The sequence below is a fragment of the Microtus oregoni genome, unplaced genomic scaffold (genome assembly GCF_018167655.1).
Source record: "Microtus oregoni isolate MIOR12 unplaced genomic scaffold, Mior012 000024F_ref0000369, whole genome shotgun sequence".
NCBI classification, from domain to species: domain Eukaryota; kingdom Metazoa; phylum Chordata; class Mammalia; order Rodentia; family Cricetidae; genus Microtus; species Microtus oregoni.
This window is the reverse complement of record NW_024543083.1, coordinates 6,138,792-6,160,753: the sequence shown is the minus strand read 5'-3', so window position 1 is coordinate 6,160,753 and position 21,962 is coordinate 6,138,792. Positions and strand designations below refer to the sequence as shown.

General features: G+C 39.6%; 1 protein-coding gene across 9 annotated transcripts in view; it reads right to left on the bottom strand.

Moving 5' to 3' along the window:
- Positions 1-21,962, bottom strand: part of Unc5d (unc-5 netrin receptor D) — a 537,586-nt gene that overhangs the window by 222,821 nt on the left and 292,803 nt on the right. For all 9 annotated transcript variants that reach the window (XM_041673692.1, XM_041673695.1, XM_041673694.1 and 6 more), the window contains exons 2-3: positions 14,903-15,121; positions 2,407-2,550 (exon numbers count right to left, since the gene is read on the bottom strand). In XM_041673692.1, coding sequence (XP_041529626.1) covers positions 2,407-2,550; positions 14,903-15,121 — 363 coding nt within the window. The remainder of the gene's footprint in view (positions 1-2,406; positions 2,551-14,902; positions 15,122-21,962) is intronic.

Here is a 21,962-nt window from a genome sequence, read left to right as displayed (position 1 = left end):
ATCCAAGGAAGATCCTGAAGGCACCTCCACATACACATTTGATGCCACTACACTAGTTAAATTTCAATTTACATTTTAATGTGCATTGGTCCCCAAGTCAAATGCAATATTTAATGACAAATCATGTCTTGGCTTGCATAAATAATTTTAAATAAATTATAGAGCCTCTAACTTGCTACATAGGAAGAAATTAAAAATATGTTGCAAACACTCTTAGGGAACACATTAAGTAAGATGTATAATATGGGCTATAATGATATTCTGGCAATTTTTGCCTGAAGAATTATTTTTATATACAAATGAAACGATCATATGAAAAGGACACACATTTTTTTCTAAATCTCCAGGGAGAATCCCAAGATTATTATCAGAAAAGAATCTGAGAAGTCTTCAAAGGTCAAATGATTAAAAGGAAAGTGACAGAATATGACATGCCTTTTCCATTATTAATATTCTCTATTCTTTGCTTCTGTCCTGCTTAGAAGAGCGGCACAGTAAAGGCTAACTTAGAACACTCATTCAATTAAATTCCTCAAAGATCAGCGCACGTAATAATTCTGGAGAGAATCAGGTATGCCACGAGGCAGAAGTTGATGGTCGAAGACTGTTCTCGGGACCAGCTAGTTTAAATAATTAGTACTCGTGAGTACCATGAAATAGGCACCGATTCACACATGGGGATACTGAGATCCAGGACAATGAACTATGCTGTCTGCCTGTACAAAACAAAGATGAAGCAGAAGAGAAATTGACATGGAGCAGGGATGCCGAGTCTAGGCTCTTCTCTCCTGCTCGAATAAACCTGCAGAACTGCAGACTGCATGAGTCAGAAAGGCAGTGATGACACGTGCAACAACGAGGCTTTTGGAAGAATGAAGTGTAATGGGTACAGTCAAGGCGGTGGGAAATTAGAACAGGTGGTTTTGAAGCATTTTTTGATGAAGTTGATAAAAGAGGAACAAGGCAATCAGGAATTAACTGAGGAAGAATGGAGACAGACACTAGAGGTGGACAGATCAGAGTGACTATATTTGTAATAGTTCAAAGAATAGGTGCCATCTTCTTAGGAGAAGGAAGGTAAGATGAGGGAGAAAAATGAAGCTCAGGAGAAAGAAACTGAGTGAGCCAGTGTTGCAATCTTCCGTGCTGTCTCTTGTACTCTCTTTGGCTTGAGCACTATAGATATATACCTTGCCTTGACTAGGGTTGAATGCAGGGAACACAGACCTGCACTTGTTCTGGGGCAAATAAATGCACACAGACTCCTGCATACTCCCGCTCTCAGTTGATCTGCTACTTAAAAGGCCTAAAATATTGGTTGGCTAATTTTACTTAACTAAATAACTATGGGAAAATATTTCCCAAGCCTCTCACACTGAAGATGGCTTATGAGGTGACCTCTTCTGAGTCGATGAGGACCCACATCGCATCCAGGAGCGGTCTCCCAAATCACAATTTCATTGTGAAGGTGAAATGCATATTTTAAGAGGAAGATTTCAGTTCCGAGGAAACATAAATGTCTCTGCAAGTAGCAGTTCACTCTTACTCTTATTCCCCAAACCATCAACATCTGCTATGAAGAATTCCTTCCGTCCTTACATAAATCCCTCTTGTCCTATATTCTTTATGGCACTCTAAAGAGAGGATTTGAATAAAGCAACAATAAGGATGTCTGCATCTGTGTCCTGCTCCTCCCAGCTTGCTGATAGAGGTAGAGTAATGGGAATGGGTGGGATAAGGCCAGTTAAAGGGGGACAGGTTTTTGTATTTGCAAATCATGCTTAGATTATAAAGACATTGAAGCTGAAATATGATAGAGTAATCTTGAAATCCCCCAGACAAGCGGTCTCCTTCTTTCTTGTTTCCTCATCATTTTTCAACTATGCTTTTTTTTTTAAACATGGGTCAAACAAATGCAGCTTTAAAACTCATTTCCATGTTTTAAGATGTGCCAAGTAAAGATTTAACAGCAGGCTATAAAAATCCCTTAATGTCTTTAATGCCTTATTTTTGCAGACTGGCTGGAAAGTAGAATAAACAGTCATTGCTCAGCTCTCCCCGTGTACACCCCCTGAGCTTCTTCATGAATAGGGAGAAGCAGAGTTCATTTGTGTGGGCTTCTTATTCTCTGGAACACGTTCTCCTGGCATTGTTAAGACACTGGAGCTCTGAAAATTCAGGCAGAATCTCTTAGGCAAACCGATGTGCTGATTGTTGTCTGGAGAAAATGATCAAGCATTTCCAATAATATTTTAAACACTAAATTGATTGGCGAAAGGAATGTTCATCTTGCTTCCTTCTCATCTACATTCTGCAAAAGCCCAGGGCATCTCCAACAGCCTCATCTACTATATTTACCTCTTGTCCATATTCCTATGCTCCAAGGTCATGCCCAAAGTTACTTACAGGCTATGCGTACAGAAGCTTTCCTACTCTTGGATGTTCCCAGGTGGCTCCATGCCACACATTGGCACCAATAGTCCTCTGGCCCGTGGAAGTCCTCCACCTGCTGCCTGGTGACATTGATGAACACTTCCCGGACCTTCAAGCCTATTGCGGAGACAAAAAACATTAGGTAAGGCCACTGTATTGCTCAATCACAAAGTTAAGGTTAGTCAAACCTTTTCTTTTTAATTAAACAATTCTGTTTTTAATCAAGGCAAGGTTTTAATTACCGCGACAGTAATATATTACTGCTAATTAAATCCCATGAACTGAGTAGGCTGTAAAGTGCATACACAAAGTATTATCAGCCAACGCGTGCCATGCAATAGAATAGCATTCCTCTCACATTAACCTGGTGCTCTCAGTCTTTGTACAAAACACACTATGAGAAATGTATTACCAAAGGTAATGTCTAGAACTTAATCATCTCCACATACCAAGCTCAGGGACAGAGTCCCAGGTCGTTCTTAGAGGGGTTACAGGGCTTTGTAACCAAGGAAGGGTCGCTGTAATAGTGTGGCTTGAAGGCAAACACAGTATGGGTGAGAGATGGTATAAACAGGCCAAGATTCTGAGAAATGGCCCAAAAAGTGCTATTAAAGGTTGAGGACAATGGAGCCAATGGGGCTCAAGGCAAATGGAAGGGACATATCAGAAACAGACAAGTTGATAGATGTTTAACAACCCTGGCAAGGAACCAAGGAAAATTTTCAGAGCAGTAGTATTAGTGGACTTGGGGAAGATGTTGAAACAACAAAAAAGATACACCTGTGAGCTGGGATAAAGCTGAAGACTTTTAATCTTTCAATGAGATTTTTATGGATTTTCATTTTCCTTCTAGCCAGTAGAAATACGCTTGATACTTCTAACGTGGGAGTTAAAGTATCTTCATGCTTCTGACCAAGGACTACTCTTTGGGAGGCTTAGCCAATCTTCATGGAGTGTCAGGGATGAAAGGGGATATTCCTTCTAGCCAACTTAGTTAACATGAGTTAACTAATGATGAAAATGGGGCTATCTTTTGAGGTCGCATGCCCTTCTGTCCACAGACACTTGGCTGATGCTGGGCTTCATTATAGGAGGACTTAATCTGCAAATCACCAAAGTATGGAAGATGCTCTTCTATCCCAGAGATGTAGACAACCATCCCCCAAAAGACTTAGAGAGACAGTCATCTGTCTACATTCATGGCTTATAGATGGAGGAGCTGGTGGTTATCCCTGCTTTGGCTTTACAAACTAACACTGTGGCTTTTCACAATGAAATGCCTGTCCCTGTACTGAATTTCTTGTTCTTAATTATAGATACAAGACAAACACGTAAAAAAATTGAAGAAAAATTAAATGCCTAATTTGGCTTTAAATTAAAAAGGAATCCAGGCAGCAGATGAATTTGCCTTGTCTTACTGCATTCTGTTTTGTTATGATTGAGCGTTATCTCTTGAAGGTCTTCTGTTTTCTGAAGGGAAATAGAGATGGAGTAGATTTGGGGAAGAGGGGAGGTGGAGGGAACTGGGAGGAGTAGAGGAAGGGAAACTGTGATCAGGGTGTACTGTATGGGAGAAAAATCTATTTTCAATAATACAAGGAGAGAAAGTAGCAAAAAAAGGAAACCCAAAAACAACCAACCAACCATCTGCCCTGAAGTAATTAAAATGCCCCAAGGACTATGGGTGGAAGAAGTAGACCACAGTCCTGCCGCTGCTCATGGCAAAGTTTAAATAAGAGCGGAGGTGAATTAGTTCCATGGGAAAAAAACATTCTCCACACAATCAATTGCATATTATTATTAATATGCAATGAGAGACAGTTATGGACACATAAAGCATTATGTGTAATTTCAGGTCAGCTTCCTAAGGTTGGAGGAGGAACTATACAGCACTCATCTCCTTGTCTACTGACAATCCACATTTTCTTCTTGTGGAAAGCTCCTACGTACATTGAATTTTTCTTTTTAAAGACTGTGTCCTAAAATCTGTGGATTTCTCCAGAGCAGAGAACCATTAACTAGAGGTGATGCTACTGTTGCATTTCCAGCATCCTTGCACATTGGTAAAGGGCTCAGGGTATAGTTCAAGTGACATCTTTTGCCTACTATGTGACAAGTCCAAGTCTCATTCCAGAAGTGAAAAAAAGAAAACATAGTAGGGCCAGGGCATGGAAATAGAAACATTGCTTAGCAAAGGGGAAAAGAGAGAACAGTAATGAAAAATAAAGCATATTGAAAAACAAAACAAACAAGCAAACAAACAAACAAAAATCCCCAACTGCTTCCTTAGAAATTGGCAAGGAGTGGGCACACTGACTGTTACAGGAAGTGGAGGAGTTGAGAGGAGTAAGGTTAAAGAAGGGAGCTTTCTTACATCTTGTTATTCATGTCACACAAATGGATAACCTGTTTTGAACATTAAGTAGAGAAGAAAGGATCATACCAATGGCACAGATGAGAGATGGAGCAGTGTTAGTGTGTTATGGCCCTGCTTCCGGGACACTTATTGATAGAGAATACATCATACTTCATGAAACAGGCCCCTCACTGCTTGTGGTAATATAAATTTGTGCAGCTAATATGGAAATTGGTATGCAGGTTTTGAAAAACATGGAACTGATATATGAACCAGCTAATAGCGTCCTGGGTATATACCTGAAGGAATTAAACTCAGCATGCAACGGAGACAGCTATACCTCGTGTTCACTGTGGCACTGCTCATAATAGCTGTCATGAAATTAGCTCAGGGAGCCGCCAACAGATGAATAGATAAATAACATGTGCTATATATTCACAATAGGATATTACCTAGCCATTAAGAACAAAATTATGTTATTTATTTATAAGAGAATGGATGGAACCGGAGATCATCATATTAAACAAACTGCCAAACACAACAAAGACAAATAGCAAAGTAGGGGCGGGACTATATCAGGTGAGATGAATAAATGGAAGAAGGGTGATGGGGGATGGAGGTGAGTGGATAGGGTCAAATGACACTATGTGCCTACAAAACAATGTCACGAAGCCCCATTATTTTGTACAAAAATATATCTAACATTTTAAAGCAACATATAATAAGCTTGAAATGTAAACATGTGGTCAAGCCTCTCTTCCATTCTCCCGTTCTCCATCTTGTGAGTCTCTCTAATCCACCTCAGAATGGCTCAGAAGGGTCACATCTGCAAGTCTGAGAACACGGAGAGCAGACATCCAGACCACCTGTTTGCTAGCCCCCCAACCACGGATACCCCAAATCTCTTTTAATCAAGTGTGGTTAGACATGCAGACATGGAAATGCTTGTCATGAAGGAAGAAATGTACACAGCTAGCAAGAAACGGGCCCAGCATGCCACACTCAGCGACACAAAAAAGCAAGTACCAGGGCAAACAGAAGGCAGAAGGGTATGGGAAACTGGACAAGAGCTTTCCTACTTCCAATGAAAAGGAACTGAAAAGGCAGAGTGGTGAAACCTAGGATTGACTAATTTGAGTAATGACAGTGGGTCCTGGTGACACAAGGGTTACCTATCTCATCTCTAGGTGTCACACAGTCCTGGGGTTAGGACTGGGAACACAGGCCTGGAGCACAGGAGCTGTATCAAGGATGGGCATAACGCCTGCATTGGTTTGCAAACACAGGCACAATCACCAGAGCGGTACCCATAGGATCAGCAAGGCCTGAACCCTGTGTGACCATTACATACAGAGACATTTACACGGTTCTTTGGGGAGAACAAAGAAAAATGCAGTCCTCATCACCACGGAGAGCAGACTTATGTTGCTCTATTATTTCTTTCATTCTCTGCCAACTTCCATCCAATATTGAGAGGAAATGCCTAAAGTTGTGAATTCAACATCAGCACAGTTCAGCCACTGCTCCACTTTGGATGCTCTTTCAGGGGCCACAAACAAAGCAAACTCCAATCAACTGCTCCTGAACACAGTGTAGTCTCCCAATCAGCATCATCAAGGTGGCAGGTCACAAATGACACACACACACACACACACCCCACATACATACAAATGTATATGATTTGTCTTGATGAGGCCTCATTCTAACATGAGGTTTTTGGTTGATCAGACCATTCCTTCTAAGATAATATTAAAAAAAAATCATGATTTCTTTATATCTATGGTGTTTTCCCCACAATAACAAAATAATGGTCCTTTAATAGGGCCTCTTTCTCAAAAAGTAGAACATTCATTATCAAATCTTCAGTTCTTTTATGATACACACACATATGTGCACATTTACATGCATATATCAATATACATGTATGTGAAGCTGCGTCCACACTTGAGAAATGTCTCAGCAAAGCGTCTCTATTTAAGGGAACTGCTCCTACCATCTCCACTGAAGTTCACCCATCTGTGCTGCAAGCAGACCCAGCTATCTACTTTATTTTATCCCCAAAGATGGCAGCTCACGAGATTGTAGGAAACGTTACAGTAGCACAAAAGTTCTACGCTAATAAAAGATGGCATCCCATAAAGAAGCCTAGCATTGTACCTAATAACTTGCATAACTCTTAAGTATGGAAAAAGCCCAATACTTTAAAGTTATTGTGCAAATTATGCCCATCAGCCTTTGCTATGGAGGAGAAGCTCACAGAATGTAAACATATAACTATGGTACTGATATGCTAATAAGCTTTCCAAGCTCTGGGACGGCTTAGTTGCAGATAGACTAATGCTGGTAGCAAATGAATAATCACTCTGCATGTTCTAAACATAACAGAGCAGCACAGAACTTCATCATCTGTCAGCTTTATTTGTTTAAATGAGAAAAATGCTGACAGCAGTTACCACTCTAATCCCCTTATTTATCAGGTAGGAAAACACTAGTTACTTTTAACAGGTTTAATCCTGCTGCGAGACGCAAAGTTAGAGAATTTCAAACTAATTGAAGGTAGATGTTTCAGAATTCAAGACAGAGAAATGTACAAGTGAAGAGGGAGGGGGAAAACGGTGAAGAGGAAAGAATCACAATGATTTATATTTGGCAAAATTTCAATAAACGAGCAGGCCACACAGCCATACTGTAAGACCCAAACTTGGTGAGGAGAACATAAAGCACTCGGAGTAGTATTTAACATTCAGAGCCATGCCAACGACAGCCTGGTGCCTACTAACAGCTGTCCTCCTGCCTTTTATCTACAGCTCATTATCACACTTGCACAAAGCTCATCACTAGCATCCTGCCGTGGTTATTGTTGCAGCCAGGGCTTGGATGCACCTGGTGATGGGCGCTGGGAGAGGGATGCGAAACAGTTCCTATGGGCTCACCACTCTCGCAGCTTACCCTCTCTCACTTGATGCTTTCTGGGTTAGGATGCTCAACTTATAATACAGACTAAGCACCTCCCAGAAGGAAGACAAAATCCTTCTCTGTCCTTTAATATGTTTCCAGTTTTCCAAACCACATGCATCTGGCGATTGCCTAGTAATCTTGATTTGAGTGGCAACTTTTCTCCTTATGGGAAACTCTGGACCTGTTTTCTTGGGTCTTTTTAGCCGCATTCCACATACTGTATGCTTTCTTTTCCAGATGGTGATATTTCACAAGTATATGGAATGACTAACCAGGTGAATGATTATTTTGCTTTCTGTAGAAAAAATTCCAAAGGATCATAACAAAACAATTTCATGAGTAATAAGGCTCAGCTCTTAGAGGAGGAGAGGAACCAGTTCTTCACTAAAGGCACTAGCCTCTGGCGTCCATGAGCTTTCTCTTCTGATCCTCAAGCCCTTAGGGAACTCAGTTCTTCAGACAGACAATTTTTGCTCTGCGGTGGCCTCATTTTCTTCCTCCATATTCTGAGCAGTCAGTAAATCATCCACTCTCCTGGAAGAATTGCCTTCATCACTTACATAAGGCAACACGCTCTCTTTTTTTTTCTCGTATGGGTCCAAGTTTGGAGACTCAAAATGTTCATGAGCCATAGAATGTCTCCCCATATTTTGAATAATCACTTATTACCATTTTTAGTTATTACAATGGTGCTACACCCATTACGTTTGCCATTTTACTATTACATTATTTCCTATTATAACAAGGCTTTAAAAATAATTTTGTTTTAAGCAGCATATTATAAGAAATTAATCAAAGATGCTATAGAGCCAGTGACAGATATTGACTTGAAAACCAGACATATGGAATGCCTCATCCAAGTCTGTCCGTGTCACAGGTGCTGAGAGTATCGTGGCAGGCGGCCGATAAAGACTGCTGCCATTAATATGCTACCAGGTGAAAGAAGATCAGACTTTTCAGCCATCCTGTCTACAATCCAGTGTGGCATCTCCTATGACATCAGAACTGCAGAATATTACCAGATCACACGCTGGGGAAGAAAAGGCTTCTTCAGGGTCTGAGTACCATTCTCCTTTAGTCTCAAAAGCTCCAAATATGCTCATTGTGAAGCTTAGTTTGTATGGCAGGGCTCTACTGCTCACTAAGAACACATGGTACCTCCGGGTATTTAAAATTACAAATCTCTGCGGGGGGGGGATGTCATGAAGATATAATTCCATATCTTGGGTAGACTTAGCTGTCTTCAGGAGAGTTTGCTACTTAAAAATAGTAAATTAAATATAGATAATTAAAAGGTAGAACCATATTTCATTTTACTGGCAGGTGATTAATTAGGGCTAAATGTCTTTTGCCTTCTCCTCCTAGCAACAAGATTAAAATATATTCTCTCACACACACACGCACACACACAGACACACATACACACACATACACACACATACACACACACTGACACACACACAGACACACACACACACACAGACACGCACACACAGACACACACACAGACACACACACACAGACACACACACACAGACACACACACACACACAGACACACACACACAGACACACACACACAGACACACACACACACACACACACACACACACACCTCCATCCTTTTAATGTGTATGTGCAGTATTTTTTCTTTAGTGTCCCCAAGATAATAAGCACTTCACATTGTTCTGCTGAAGTACCCCAAATTCAGACTTAAGTACAGAAACGAAGAATACACCCAGGCTCTCGTTTCTTCTACAACTAGAGATTAGAATCAATCAGCTCAGAGATGTCTGGCACAGGCAAGCAAATTAACTCGATAGTGTTGTTTGTTAATAGCAAAAAGGAGAAACTTTCAGAGACAGAAATGGACTAGGTGGGGTCACTTAAAGGACTTCATCTCATCCATGACTTACTTCTATGCCATATTACATTCTGACAAATACGATCATGATTCCAATGTCCTAGCCAATGATTTTCTCTTCCTACATCCATGTAAATCCCCTCTTTGTAGCCTAAGTTCAGAACACATGTTATTTGATATGTGTTAGTCATGTCAATATGCAAAGAGTAAACTATTATCCAATGAAGTGAAATAATTAATAAATTAATCTTTTTTGATTTGTCAAAGGGTGACAGTAGATTTTTGAATCATCAGAGACTTGCTACATTTTAAAAAATGTTTTAAAATACCACATTTCATCATTATAATATAATGCTGCTGTATTCCAAGTACTAGGCTAAAGACAAGTCATATAATATTATGTTCTTTAACTTTCAAAGAAGTGATGGGAAATGTATTTATTACTCTATTTTACATGAAGAGAAACATGAAGAGTAGCCATGAGACCTATGAGATTCGCCATCTAATGGAGATCTTTGTTAGTGGAGAACTATATTCCAAACACATCTAGGTGTCACCTAAGAGCCACACCCACATTCTTGACCATAAAAATATCTTTACTGTTTGTGTTTCATTTTGTTGGAGATCTTTATAATTCAAAATTCATTTTTTTTCAAAAAAATAAACTTAATGTTATGTAAACAGAAAAGACTGAAAAATTATCCAAAAATCATTGTTCAAGATTTTAGCTTCTAAAAGAAGGTAGAAATGAGATATTACAAGGTCAAGATGATCAAAGGCCACCGAGCAAGTTTATACCAGGCTAGGCTACACAGAGAGACCCTGTCCTAAGTAGTTTTTGGCCAGTGTCAGGAAGTAAGGGCCTGCTTTTAGTCCTGCCAAAGATAGATTGGAGGGAAATGGTGTCCAAACTTTGCTTTTGTAGGAAAGATTAAACTAGACCCTGGAGACAAGTCCTTCAGAGTCTGCTACATGCTATGGATGGAATTAATAATGATTGTCTACAAACCTTTTAAGAATGTGTCAGTCTTCTCTGAGAGGCAATGATGAACAAGATGAAGTACAGAGTGGTGAGTAAAGGCGTTTCTATAAAAGTGAGCTCAAAACCCACAGATGTCAGCAAAACACTCCGGAGATTGATTAGTTCTCTGTTCTGTGGGCTAAAACTTATGTTTCCCTAAGGTGTCTTGGTGATTTGTGACTCATTGGAGGCAACTGCACATTGATGATTTTCCTGGAAGATACTATATTCAAATCCTCATTACCAGCGCAGTGAAGTTCTGAGATTCGAACTCAAAGATTTAATACACTTTTATTTCTACCCCTCAGCCTTTTCTCAATGCGATCCACTAACCTTTTATCCCAAGAGAAAGGCTCCAGTTGTACAAAAAGGAATAACATAGAGAGGAATGCCTGAAATGATATTCTTTAAAAAAAAAGTTTGCCAAGTTGAGACTTTTTCCCAGATACACTAGAATAAAAAGCAATCCACACAGTCAAGTTCAATGCCACTAGGGCTAAAGAAGTAAGAAGCACAAAACATTATTTAAAAAAATTAGATGATAACAAAAACGTCCCTGTTTTTACTGAGCAATAAAGAAATGATTTAACTTATTGATAACAGACATTTCCTGCAAACAACATCATGTTGAAGACGATGTATGTTGCTTATTTGCTTTGGGGTTTGTAGTTTTGTGCGGCACATGTGCACCGGATATACTAAGACCCTTAATTCCTATATTATTTGAATCTACCACCCATTTCACAAGGCATGATTCCTGGGTTGGGATTACTCCTTTTTGAAGCTTCCAGATGTTAACAGAAACAAAACACAAGGAAGAGGAGTCCCATATTTCCAGATGAAATGAGGCAGAACAAATGAGAGAGGATCCCTGGGCTCATGCAGAGAACCAAGAGTGTACATTACAGAGAGGTATAGACATGTCTGGGAAAACACAGTAACTCATGTCAAACAAATGGTATTTTTTCCAGGAAAGAACTCTAGCTCAGGGTTTTCTGAGCTAAATTGCGTAAAAACACACAATCCTTTTTCTTCTTATTTGAACAGTTGATGACGGGTCCAAATTACCAGAAAGACCAAAGGCAGTTTGCAGCTTTTAACAACCGAAAGGACTTATTGCTTCCAATTCAGAAACACAAAAGATTGGGTGACTGGCAGTACTATCAGGTCCTATGCATTCCAATCATATTGTTGAATAAATAAGGCCCATATGTCAAACAAAAGTGTATCAATTCTAGTCGTTAGGTACTGAGTGACATGTTCAAAGATGGGTCAAGAGTGACTTCCTACATGGATTTAACAGAACATGGACCATTCCTGTTGTGCCTCTGATCAAATGGTGTCGCTTGTCCTTGTCCTTTCAATATCGTTCAGTCTTGCTGAATTGTAAGGGATTATTTTACAGATCTCATCAAAAGCCATTAAGTCTGTAAGGATAATCCAGTGGCAGCATCTCCTTCTTGTGGAGACCCCTGTGGAGATAGTGCATCTTCTGCTTTTCAATACCTATGGCTATTCTGTTTCTAAGCTTAATTGTACTCACGCATTGATTTGGGATAAATATCTACAAGTTTCTTGCTGCTCTTCACACCATCCTAGTATTAATACAGAGCTGAGGCAACATAATCTCAGGGTGTGGAAAATGGCAATTTTCATTAACAACATGCGAAAAATATTTAAAGAGAGATAATTATTTCCTATTGATTCAACCAAAATGACTTGGACAAAAAAAAAAAGATTGTGCTTATTAAATTTCTTTCAAAGAAGCAACTGTTAAGATTTAAATTCTTTTCCATTGGCATTTTAAGACAACTAGTATGTATAATCTCTCCTAGTTTTGTCATTTATGAATTTTCAAGGTAACTTTGAAGTATCTGACTTTTGTGGGCTTAAGAAAAGGATGAGAGGAGTGACTAGCCATGTTAGTAACATAGGAAGGGGTGAATAATAACAAAACAGAATGTTGTGAAACTACAAAAGGGCACACCATTAAACTGGCGTGCAGTATTTACCCAAAGCCCGCTAAATGGGGATAGGCTCTTGAGAAATATGCATCCAAGACAGGCAGGTTCTTCCTTCTCCTCTCACTGAATCCCAAAAGAATAGGAATGTGCTTCTGGTACTTCTCTATTAGCCCGAATTTTGTATTTTTAATCCCTCTGTCCCAAGTTAATTAGGTTAATTGCATGAGGATAATTACCCTTCCTCCTTCAGTTCCTCATTCATTCGTGTGTGTGTGTGTGTGTGTGTGTGTGTGTGTGTGCATGTTTTCATTTTTGTCCTTTGACAGGTATTGATACAATATTAGCTGAAGATCATTTTGAGCATACTCCTCTTTTCCTTTTGAACTCTGTATACTCCAGTCAATTCTCTGTCAGATAGGGCACTCCCTTGCTCTGGCTTCAGATGACAAGCTCCTAGATGCTTTCTTATTCACACAGCCTTTTGCCTTGGCAACTCCTCCATCTCTATACCTTCATTCTTCATTGATAATTGTCTAATGTACTCATGTCCCTCTGCACTATGTTGACACTCAGACCTCTATCTCTTTACTGCAACACATTAGCTCTTCAAATTGTGCTCATCCCAACAACCATCTCGGGATGGACAAGTCTCCCTGTCAATGTAATTTGGATTAATTATACCACCCTCCTAGCAAAAGGTTAATTGATATTAATCTGTCACCATTTATTTATCCAATCAGTCCTCAAGTTCTATGTTATTAAAGAGTCCTAAACTCATAGCTACTACTGTGTTTGTTATACTGGGCATCCAGTTCCTACCCGAGCATCTGAATTGCCTTGCCTAACCCATGTTATCCATATATCCAAAATTCCTCACTTTTGCTTCTCCTGGCCACTGCCAACCTTCTGCAGGATTAGTCCTGGAAAGCCTGTTATAGCCACAGCACTTCCGCAATGTAGCACAATCACGACCACTTCTCCATCATTGGTTGCATTCTTAATGAATGCCATTCTCTTACACTAGCAGCATTACATTTTAAACTAAATTTCTTACTGTGCACACATGAAGCTTTTGTTCACTGGATAATGACAATGACCTTTACAACATAAAGAAACTTCACACCTCTACAGAGTCCATCATCTGGGATGCCTGTTTGGGTCAGCAATGTCTCTTCCAACAAAAAAAATAGAATAAAATAAGAAAAGACAAAAGCTCTTATACAGAGCCTGAACAAGGCCATCCAATAGATGGAAAAGAGTCTCAAGACCAGGCAAAAGAAATCTCTAACAGTGTGCTGGAGTAATGACTCAGTGGTGATTATTTATTACTCTTGCAGATGACCGTGGTTTGGGTCTCATCACAACATTCAAAACAATCCTGAACTCCAGTTTCAGAGGATCTGATGCCTTTTTCTGACCTACTAGGGGAATAGGCATGCATATGATATGCCTACATACTTGTAAGCAAAACATTCAAATAAAACAAAAGTAAATCTAAAGTTTTAAAAATATTTGAATATTTTCATCAAAAATATTACATTGAGACCTAGCACAAACACTTCAAGTATGTTTAAGATATCTTTGAGCCTAAAATTTCCTAACTGTTAGAAGTCAATAATCTTTTGTACCCCAATAAATGATTGTAAATACAGAAATAATCCCGTCTAGATAAGGCCTCCATAGCTTGAGTACTTTGCAAACCTTAGCCGAGTGTGTTCATATTCTCATCATTTATCAGCAAAATTTAGCCATACTAATAAAGACGATTCTAAACCCTGTTCCTATTGAAATCCTACTTGAACGAGACACTCTAGTTCTGGATATATCACTACTGAACAATCAAAACAACTTCAGAGGAAAAAAAATCAGAAACCACCAGCTGTGGAGAATAAAGACATTAAAGTAACATTCAGGAGGAAAGATAAAAGTGATTGAAATTATGCTGCTTAAAATGGTTTTGATGAAAGATTTAATATTTGTCCCAAAATTATTTAGAATTTGCAAAATGGAAACAGCAACTGTCTGCTTTTATTTCTAATGGGAATATTAACTTCATAGAATGTTTGAAGTTATTACAGAGCCTGAAAAATGGCTCTGAACTATCCTGGAATAAACAACAAAGGGGGCTGTCAGGTGGCCAAAAGATGAGATCATTTGTCTTATGGGTCTAAACTGATGCAACTTTAGCTTCACATAAGGGGATGGCTTGTGGCTTGAGCGCCACCTCCCCCTCCCCCAACTTAAGTCACAGGCAAGGGTCTGAGGGGGTCTCTCAGGGGCCTTCCTTCTGTCTGTTGTGCCTCTTACCTGAGCTCTCATCCAGACTTTCCTCTGACACGTGCTCATTCTGATGGACCCACTCGCCATTGCACTTGAAGAATATCTGCATGGCTGGCCTTGCTTTGCATCGGAGCGCAATAGGGTAGCTCTTGATGATGTAGGCATCCTCAGGCTCCTCTATGAAATGCGGCAGTGTTCCTGGGGCAGATGGGATGGAATCAGGAAGAACTTCACTGTTGTCGGCTCCTGGAAAATTGAAGAGGACATCAGTACACAGCCTGCAGCAAGGGCTCACAAGTGAGATCGCAGTGATGACTTCATACCAGTTTAAAAAAACTGAGCTGAAACACTGTCAATATAGCATGATTGTATGATCTGCTCAAGGGGTCATCCAATAAAAGCTGGCATCGCATAAATAGAACCTCCAGGGGGGATGCACCTACATATTGCTGAACAAATGGAAACGATGAATGTGAGAACCCCCAGATTCAATTAGAATCTGAGTGTCTGAGGAAAGAACTGAGAAGAGCAACTGTGGAGCCAAAACTCTAACTTATTCTGCTAAATGGCTACTTCATAGTCAACGAGGATGGCAAATGCATTAAACCTTGGGAAGAAATGCTGAGTGGATACGTGGTTTTCCGGCATATGTGAATGAGAGTGGAGCTTCCTAATTTCTCAAAGTTCCAATTCCCTGCTTGGTTTACTTATGAAACTGCCGATTTGTATATTACTTTTTGGTAACTTACCAACTTAGCACGTTAGGAAAAGGGGAACTCATTTCTACTCACTCTCTGGCCCCCCATAATACTCTGTCCAAGGAATATGTATTATACTAACAAGGCTGACAGAAGAAACAAGTCATCAAACTTACCGTGATAATAACATCTGTGATAAACAGTGATAATGACATCTACTCGGAGAGCAAATAGATCAGGCTCCTCACTAACTATAGAGAGTGCTCATGCAGGTCCTGGGAAAGGAGAAGCCACAGTATAGACCGCCTTTATGTCTCATTGCTACATTTAGCATGGACTGATGTCTCAGGCAAGCACAAGACTAAGGTCAGGTGTGGGAGCCATTCAAGAGAAGATGGCAGGAAGAGATGATCTCCTGGCTTTCAAAGGGCAGTCTAACAGAAGAACAAAGAGGCAACCGTTTCAACACCAAGGGCAAGTCTTCGCTGGAAGAGGCTGGACGCCAGCAGGGTCTTTAGAACTGTTTCTCTCATCAGATCCAATGCCTAGGAGAGCATTGAGTGATGGATGAGCCCCTCACAGTCTAGCCTGTCTTTCCCCACGTCATCAGTTTTGAACACTGCTACATATCATTATTCACACCGAAGTCAAAACCAAAATCAGGAAGCATTATTAGAGGTAAACATAACTAGTATTCTGCTTTAAGAACATATGTAACTTATCAAATATGCACACACATTTAAAAATGTAAAGAAAGATATTCGTCAGTATTGCTATCCTAGAGCAATACTGACGAATATCTTGCATATCATCATAGAACCTTCATCTGGTGATGGATGGAGATAGAGACAGAAACCCACACTGGAGCACTGGGACTGAGCTCCCAAGGTCCCAATGAGGAGCAGAAGGAGGGAGAACATGAGCAAAGAAGTCGGGACCACGAGGGGTGCACCCACCCACTGAGACAGTGGAGCTGATCTACTGGGAGCTCACCAAGGCCAGCTGGATTGTGACTGAAAAATCATGGGATAAAACTGGACTCTCTGAACATGGCGAACAATGAGGGCTGATGAGACGCCAAGGACAATGGCATGGGGTTTTACTTAATGTGCTGGCTTTGTGGGAGCCTAGCCAGTTTGGATGTTCACCTTCCTAGATATGGACGGAGGGGGGAGGACCTAGGACTTAACACAGGGCAGGGAACCCTGACTGCTCTTTGGACTGGAGAGGGAGGGGGAAAGGAGTGGGGGGAGGGGGAAAAGGGTGGGAGGAGGGGGAGAAGGGTGGGAGGAGGGGGAGGGAAATGGGAGGCTGGGAGGAAGTGGAAACTTGGTTTTTTTTTCTCCTTTTCTCAATAAAAAAATTATTAAAAAAAATTAAAAAAAATGTAAAGAAAGGCCTGTACTTCAAGAATTCTTTTATGTAAGGATCTAAACAAAAGGCTGTGAGTTATGAAAATTACTCCTTGCCATGGTAACATATAAACAAAGTGTGTCACTGAGATAAGTCAAAGTTAATAATAGTTCGATTTTCCTAAACATGACTGTTTTCTGCTAAATATGTCATCTTAAAGGGGGCAGCCTTAAACAAAGAGTTTAGGGTACTAAAAGCTTGGCAATGCAATTAAAAAAAGAGGGGCTAATTTCTACGTCAGTAATTAGAATTAATAAAAATAATAAAACAAGTATTCAAAAAGGGAACAAACATTTTATTTCATTAAATTAAAATAAAGTCATTGATTTTATATTTATATCTACAAATTACACATGCACACACATATATCATATCATATCACAGATGGAGAGAGCCTTCCTAGAATAGATTATCAGAGGGTGTGTGTATGTGTGTCTGTGTGTTATATTAAATTATATTTACGATGGTCTTCATAAAATAGATCGTATATTAATTTATTTTATTACTGACTGATCATGCCAATTTCCATTCTCAATAAGTACCAAGTCCCTGCAGGCTTTTGTAAATCCATACATTAAAGGAAATGATAAAGGTATTACAAGGTTTTATATGGACATCAAATGCTCCCACTTCCACAAGGGGCTTGAGCTCTGTTCGAAATAATTCATTGCTCATGAAAGGGTAATTGATAAGAACACACAGCATTCCCCCACCTCGGGTGGCAGCATGAACAAACAGACACAGAGATACATTTGTACATTTTTGCCTGATAACAATGTATGAATATTTGAAGGGACTACAAGGGGTGTTGCTGGAAATGTTACAAACTCTAAACAAATACTAAGAACACATTTGTAAAATGTCAAAAAAGAAAGAGGCAGGGGATTATACTATAAATCACATTTTAACCATCCAACTAACAAGACATAGGGTGATCTAAAAAACTATTAGGTTTCCCTTCTTCCATTTTAATAGAGGCCCTCTAGATAAAGAAACCAGTTGAGCCTGCATCAGAGGTAAGGAGCAGGGGAGTACATGAAGGAGCCTGAGGGTAAATGTTCTGACTCTGCACAGATCTCCTTTAAGAGTCAGTAGATCTAATGTTTAGAGGAGACAGAAAAGGGAGCTAGACTGTAATATTTAATCTCAGCTTTTATTGCAGCACTGTGCAGTTCATGCCCTACATTGGAAAAGAAAAAAGCGAGGATCCTTGAATACACAGAACAACTGTCAAAGCAGCAGTTATAGATCTATCCTTGAGAGATCACAAGTATAGATTTGTGGATTTTTACCAATTACCAGCATTCATCAACGAATAACAAAAGCAAATGAGAGTGGAGTATAAGCTATATCCTCTTCCCTTTGCTTTGTATAGCGAGAGAGCTGGACTGCTGTATGACCTTGCCTGCCCTTTGATGCCCCAGCCTTCTCCATTTCTCTTTTCCTCACTTAACCAGATCCAGTTCCCAAGACAAGAAGAACCTGCCTGTTAATATCTTCCAGCAGATAGCATGGTGTCCTAGCTGTCTCTGCCTTCTTAGACCCACCAGAACCCCTGATCAGCATTACTAGAAGTCTGAAAAAGTTCCTTAGGAATTTACCCGGGATTCTTTAAGGAAAAGGAAAGGGGCTGAGAAGATGGTTCAACTGATAAAATGCTTGCTATGCAACCGCCTAGGATGCACTGCAAAGTGTAGCACATTTACAATGTGTTTGGGAGGCAGCGTCTGGCAGATCTCTGGCTAGCTGCCCTTAAATCAGTGAGCTCCAGAATCCATGGAGAAAGCCTGTCTCAAGAAGCAAACTGGACAGCTATTTAGGAATAATACATGATTGACTAATGGCCTCTCCACGCCGGCATAAATGCAATGTACTCATACTTACATATATGCAAGCTTTCATACACATGCACACAATCATACACATATGCACACATCAAACTAGGGGAGAAAATGATTAGGAACTGAAAGGAAGTGTAAATTATTTCAGGGTCTCAGAAGATTGATTGTGTTCTGAGGGAGAGTGGAATAGGTCATTTACTTTAGTAAGTGATTCTATAGAAACTGAAACAATGCATTTCTGCTTCAGAGCAAATCTACTTGAGATCTTGGTATATCTTCCACCATTTTTTTTGTATATGTATAAGAGAAAAATGTTAAGATCTGATATGTCAAATACCGGTAACAAACGCCAACCAATTATAAACCTCAACATCCAAGGTATGGTAAATGCTGGAAGTCATGCCGCTTTGCTGACACTTGGGAAAGCTTGCATGGTAAGGACTGGTCTAGCCAAAGAGTCACAAACTGAAACTTCTGAAAAACCCTTCTTTTCTCTGACAAAAGCCGTGGTTCCTACCAGCCCTTCTCCCTTTGCTCCCTGTGGGGAAGGCCAGAAGGAAAATCAAAGAGGAACACAGATGTCTGAACAGAAGTGGCAAACATCTCATTCAACACCAGCAGGCATCACCCCCAGAAACAGAAGACAGCATTTTGAAAGATATGGAGTCATATTTTGTTATCTGCATGATAAGCTAAGAAACTTAGACACTATGAGCAGGAAGCAAAAACAAGGCCTGTTTACAGTGATCTTAGGTAATGGTCTCTTCATGACAGATCTCCCAAGTCGGATGGAGTTACTGTAGTGAGTCTTTCTCAGTGCTGCCAGCCAGTTTCTAAATCACAACACAGTAATTTATTATTAATTATGAAAGCTGAACCGATAGCTTAGGCTTGTTTTTTAGCCTAATTCAAATTAACTCATTTTTATTAATCTACATTCTTTCACGTGGCTCAGTTAGCTTTACTCTGTGCTGCCCATCCTGTTTCTTCTCCATCTGGCCAGCAACTGTGCCTTTCTTTTTCCTAGAGCTCTCTCTGTCCAGAAGTCCTTGCTATACCTCTTGCCTAGCTATTGGCCACTTAGGTTCTTATTAAACCAATCACAGTGTAATCAAATATCTCACAACAGATACTCCAATTTGCATTTGCAAGGACGCTTGGCATGAATGTGCTGCCTGAGATCATCCAGTCCGAAAATGTTGGACTGAGAATTTGAACTCCGGAATCCAGCTCTAACCAATAATAATTCCATTTCAGTTCAATTCTCATATTGTCATTTGGTATTTGCCAGCCTTAGGGGGACTTTATACAATTTACAGAATCTAAAGAAGATGATATGAAAGCAGACATCATCTGTATGTCCCTCACCATCACCTTCAATGATGACACTTATCCTGTCAGTTGACCACAGAGTGAAAGTCAGGATGGCTGTTTTGGACACAGTTGAGAGAAGGTTTTAAGAAAAAAAATCAAAAAAAAGATCAAGAGAAAAGCAAGTAATCACCCAAATGTAATTAATTTAATGAGCCGACCTCACCACACCTAGAGATGATGCAGTCAGGAGTTGGGGTGCAGCTAAATGACAGAGCACTCACTCAATACAGGCAGGGCCTTGGGTTCCCTCCCCATCATCACACACATTTGAATACACAGACACACCCACCCTATGAGAACAATATTAGCGAAAGATTTCCAATTTATCATTTGGAAACAAATATTCCTTTTTAAGCAGTAATATTTAATCATCAAGTTTCAATTAAAACATGAGGAGTTTTTTTTTTTTAAAGTAGTTGGTAAACCTCAGAAAATGGTGGGGACAACAGCATTATCATCCTAGTAACGGTTTGACCATTTAATGTGTTGTATCATTATTAATGGAATTGGGGCCCTGAGATATAGTCACTTTGTAATGCTTGCCTAACATACATGAAGCATGAAGCCCTGATCTTGATCCCTGGTACTACATCGACTAGTGCGTGCATTAGCCCACATCTGTTATCCAAGCCCTAGAGAGAGAGTCTGGAAGATCAAATGTTTAAAACCATCCTTAGCAAAATAATGAGTTTGAAGCCAGCCTGAGCTACATGATATCTGTCTTAAAATATAAAGTAATAGAATTGGTCACACCTCAGGATACAGATATCACCAACAAGGACTGATGAAGCATTGGACCACTGACTATAGATTATACATCAAACAGAGCTTTGCAAAGTTGGAGAAACTGTAAACTAGTATTATTCATGTTCTCTGAAACAGTATTACATTTAAATATATTTCCTATTTTTATTTTCTTCATCATAAACATGCTTGTTTTTACACCGTGTTGGTATTAGTTTCAAAGCACAATGAGCAATCATAACATCAAAAGAATTTTAGGATGAAACCACCCAATCACATCTGGGTAACTCTGACATGCATGTGTCATCTGGCTGAGGTTCTGTTTTCTCATTCTTAAACATGTTCTTCGAAGGTGTATATATATATATATATATATATATATATATATATTTCATAAATATTATGTGTCACTTGTAAAATATAAAATGTTTATTTTATGTGTGTAGGTGCTTTGTCTGCATGTATGTTTGTGCACCATGTGCATCTTTAGTGCCTGAGGAGCCAGAAGAAGACATAGGATACCCTGGGATTACAGATGGTTGAGTCACCATGTGGGTGCGGGGAACCAAACCCAGGTCGTCTGCAAAAGCAGCCAGTGCTCTCAACAACTGAGCCATCTCTCCAGTCCCACTTCTATCGCTTTCATCATAACCATCATCAGAAAAAGGAAAGAGAATTAAAATTATAAGCCCTTGATGTCAATTCCTGAATGTATCTGGATGCATGGGCTTTCATTTTTAAATAGTATTTCAGTTTTCTTTGTAAACAGTATTTCAGTTTTCATCTGAGTCCTTATAAGATTGTTTATACAATAAGCTTTAGATTGCTTATTGCTTATTTAATTTTCCTACCCTTTCCTACTTATATGTAAACACATCAATATTTTATTTTAAATAAAAAACTCTGAAAACACTGTAAAACATTTAATAAACACACTGTGTTACAACACACCAAACTCATGCGGGTCCTGCAAATTCTTGATAAGTACAAAGAGTATCTTGTTGGTCAGATTCCTAA